The 4,524-nt window shown below is 42.5% G+C and overlaps 1 protein-coding gene across 1 annotated transcript in view; it reads right to left on the bottom strand.

Annotated features, from left to right (window-relative positions):
- The window catches only part of NELL2 (neural EGFL like 2), a 359,055-nt gene that overhangs the window by 275,485 nt on the left and 79,046 nt on the right, over positions 1-4,524 (bottom strand). The window contains 1 exon segment of the mRNA XM_006755529.2: positions 2,325-2,475. Within this exon segment, the coding sequence (XP_006755592.1) occupies positions 2,325-2,475 (151 nt within the window).

Here is a 4,524-nt window from a genome sequence, read left to right as displayed (position 1 = left end):
GCTGAATGATATCACTTTCTCCAACTCTGCCAGCACCAGAGCAGGCACTGCCCAGGGTCTATTTCTTACTGCCTCCCTCCTACTTAATCTGGCTCCAGGGCAGGCTGCGAAGCAGCCCTAATGGAGATAAGATTGGAGCCAGAGACTGACATGAAGAACAGAGAAACGGATGCACATCAACTCTGCTAATAGTATGAATGTCTCTCAGTGTTCTCCAGCAGGCACTCTGTGGTCTAACTCACCAAGCCTGATTCACAGAGGAACAGCTCCAGTTCTTGTTCTTTGCCTCCTACCAAGCAGGCAAAACATGTGCTCTGATGAAGCGCCAGGACCTCACTCACCCACATCCCAAAATGAGCTGGGAATGAGCTCCCTGCGGCGTGCAGAAGAGCTCTCCCAGGAGCTAGGAAGAACCTATGGGGAGCTGGGCCTGCACCTAACCCCTGCCAGTCAGAGGATAACAGATCAATATTCATTTTAACAGGCATTTTTCCACATTAACTCTCACAAAAAAACACACCTATCATTTGGATACTTATCACAGCAGTCCAACTTGAATTCGATATTATTCTCAAAAGCCAAATTGAGGAAAGCAATTTACATGGCGTATTTCTTGAAGGACATGGTCCTTTATCAGCGTTTCATACAGCAGGCACTGCTGGCGTGTTAAGCAGGAAAACCTGGTTGTACAGGATTTTCAGACACACAACCAAGTCCCATTTTAAAGACCTCCATTCGGAGACGCACATCACTGGCACCCCTACAGATGTGCTTTCTCCAAAGTGCATGTGGCGTGATGTCACCAGCAACAGGAAACCCCCTGAACTTGTCCCTCTAAAGATACTACATTTGCCCATAGAAGGCCATTGGGGAAATGCGACTCTGGTCTCAGAACCAAGAATGGTTGCATTGTCTTAATCACCCAGCTGTGTTTCAATTCTTTCTTTGCCCTGGTTTACATAATTCATTTTATTTGCATCTTGTTGCCCCAAAGATAACTCTATAAGCCACCTTAAATTTTTTGTGTGAAAGAAAGCAGAGAATAAATAAATCAGTGACAAAAGAAATGACGAGACAAAGAGATGGGTGAGATTGAGACTAAGGGAAGAATGATCACTTCCGCAACAATAACGGGAAAAAGAACAACATGAACCATAGCATAAGGTCTGTCAGGGTGACAGGAGGTTAGGAGATGTCACAGTGGACATGTAAAAACACTGGACTCAAGAATCAGAAGAAGTGGGTTTGGATCCTGACTCTGTCACTATCAACTACGTGATGCAGTAAAGCCTGAGTGTAAGCAGAGAGAGGGTGACTAGGAACCCCGCTCTCCATGTCCTCTCGCTATGTTTTGCTCTCCATATACATTTGCTTCTGTTTGCCGTTTAGTGTCTAGTAAAGATTTGCAAAGTCCAAGGTGGCCTCGTCTCTGATGAGAGAAACCAAGAAACTTCTGATTGCCCCTGAAAAGGATCGTTAACACCTTCTTATACATAAAGCACATTACATACTTAAACTCTTTCATCTTCACAGCAACCTATACAGTAGCTACTATTATCCACATTTTACAGATGAGACAAGTGAGGTGCAGAGAGGTGATGTGATTTGCCCAAGGTCCACAAATAGTAAGGGGTCGTGCAGGTACTCAAAATGATGAACGTGAAGAAACTTCCACTGGCAGAATTGGAGTTATTCTTTCAGGAAGGAATGAATCGTTTTAAGTTGCTTGGCATTATTTAATAGCAACTTACGTATATGCCAGGTGACATGAGTGAATTTCTTTTGGCTCCTACCCATTAGTCCCATCTGCTCTCCTGCTTATGCTTCTGCACACGGGAGAAGCTTGGAAATACTAGACAGCATTCTGGTTTAACTCGCATTCAAGGACACAGCTTCAACCACTGCAATCCACAACTGTATTGAAGAAAAAGTTTCCTGTCAGGGCTAAAATTCTAAGACTATTAAACTCAAAACCCAGGCAATTTCCTAAAGAAACAGAAAATAGTGTTTTTGAATATAAGTAGTCACAAATAACAAGTATGTTTGACATTGAAGAAGGTGTCTCATGAGGAATTCAGTGATTGGTAAATTTGTTTTAGGAATGGTGACTTCTGTGTGCTCTTAGCAACATCAAAAGCAGCTCCCTCTGCTTTGGGGCAGATCTTCATGACTTCTGTTTGTGATTTTGCATAATATAGCACAATTATTCTAGCTGTTTCCGCCAACCTTGGATATAGCATGTCTTGCTTTTGTTTACTTTTCTTTCATGTGCCCATTTAACCAGATGTAATAAAAACACAGGAAACTCCAGCAGCCACACTTACCTGTGATCCAAGTGGTGAATGGAGAGAATAACTCCAGAATTTAGGTGGGTCTGTTTTAGAGTCACCAAAATAGTAAATTCATGTTTATTTCTCAGCTTCTGAAAGAACTGGTCCGCTGTAGCAGTGGATGCTTTTATACTTCTGGGAGTGTCTGAAAGAGAAACATACACTAAATCGACTAGGATTTGGTTTTACAAAGTGCCCTTTAGATGCAACATCTTTTAAGAAACAATGATAAATACCAAGTTTCTGACTTCCCTGATAAACTCTTTCAACAAGACTTTAGGCTACTTATAACCAGACAGTAAACCACCAAATTACTGAGCTTGTGTTTCAGGAATCTCTTTTCCAAAATGTCACTGTTGAGGTAAAGAATCAAAGAACCCAGTTTCAAAAAGAAAGTATACTCTCAAGTTTTCTCCTTGTGCACTTCCTATATCCTGGACACTACCACCACATCAGTGTCAACAGTGAACAAAGAAGATGTACATTCTAGACGGGGATCTAAAAGACCACGATAAAGACATTTCGTTTTTCTGACACCTCATGACAGAAAATTGGATTTAAATCTATGTGTCATGTTCCACAGTGATGTCTTTAGCCAGAAGGTTTTCTCTAAATAGATTGTTTAAAAGATCATTGTAATTAGTCACTCTCAGCCTTCTGTGAAGTGGATGAAACATTAAGATCAAATTATCTTACCATATTTGTGGAAAGACTGTCATAGAACTTAATTCCCATGTGCCTCTCTTCTGGCTGAGAGAAAGCCGAGCAAGGGAGTGCAGAAACCTGTGCCCAGTGCTTCCACCTGGAATAGCCTTGCACTCCAACCTTACCACCCAAAGGATATAGAGAAACACATAGGGAGAGAACCGGACTCAGTGGACAGGAAAAAAACATCTAAGCCATCTGCTAACTGAGCATAAGGCTCTCCTATTCATAGTGTGTGCAAAGGACTTACGGGAGCCAGAAATTGTTTTGTTTTGGTTTTTCTTGTGATCAAATCATTCTCCTATTTTCTATGCTTTAGACTATCTAGATTAGTTAAGTAGTTCTCAGTGGAGGAACCACTGGCATTTGGAGAGAATAATCCCACCTCGTGCTAAACTGTCCCATGAACTGCGGAACATTTAGCATGCCTGGGTGCCAGCCCAGGAATGTTTTTTAATGCCTGTGGCACCCAACCCCCAGTCACGGGACAACTCAAAGTTCTTTCACGCCTTCCCGAGCATTCTTTGGGAGCAGTGCAGCACGAATCTCAGAGAACCACACAACCTTCATGAAACAGATTATAGGATGAATCCAAAACTCCCCAACATTCTAGCCCTATACATTTTCAGGAATAAAGATGTAATCGCCTGGTCTGTACCCATCACTGGGAATATACAGATGTGGAGAAGCCCTCAAGATACCCAGGGGAAAAAGAGGAACAACTGTAATATTTTCAACAATAAAGATTTAATTTAAAAGAAAAAAAATAAATGATAGCCATAGACTAGAGGAAGGAACAGATAATCTCAATACAATGAAGGGAATGCTGTAACACACGGAGCACAAAGTGTTGTGGGATCGTGGAGGGAAACGTAGCCAACATCATCTAGCAGTGGTTCTCAACCTTCTGGCCCTTTCTATACAGTTCCTCATGTTGTGACCCAACCATAAAATTATTTTCATTGCTACTTCATAACTGTAATGTTGCTACTGTTATGAATCATAATGTAAATATCTGATATCCAGGATGGTCTTAGGCGACCCCTGTGAAAGGGTCGTTCGACCGCCAAAGGGGTCGCGACCCACAGGTTGAGAACCGCTGAAAGGGAAGGATCCATAAAATAGATGGCATTTGATATGGATGCACCAGCTACCAAGGAGAGGGAAAAGCATTTGATCATAGGACTGGCTTGTGAAAAAGCAAAGCTTGTGAAAGGGCACGCCATGTCTAAAGCAGTGACTAGCAGCCATCGCGGACCGAGAGGAGCGAGAGGAAAGCTGGGCTGGACTGGCGGGACCTCCTGTGCCTATGGAATGGACACCTGTCGTTGCTTCTGTCACCATCATCAATTTAGCCTCTTGGTTAAAAAAAAAAAAAAAAGGAAAAAATATAAAAAACACCTATTCACCCTCCCCACTCTTAACCTACAACTTCCTCCGTGCTGAAAGTACCCCGACCAATCAGCAATCAGCGCATCTTGTCCACAGT

This window comes from Myotis davidii, unplaced genomic scaffold, assembly GCF_000327345.1.
Source record: "Myotis davidii unplaced genomic scaffold, ASM32734v1 scaffold290, whole genome shotgun sequence".
Taxonomy (NCBI): Eukaryota; Metazoa; Chordata; class Mammalia; order Chiroptera; family Vespertilionidae; genus Myotis; species Myotis davidii.
Note: the sequence above shows the minus strand (reverse complement) of the source record. Positions and strands in the feature narration are given on the sequence as shown.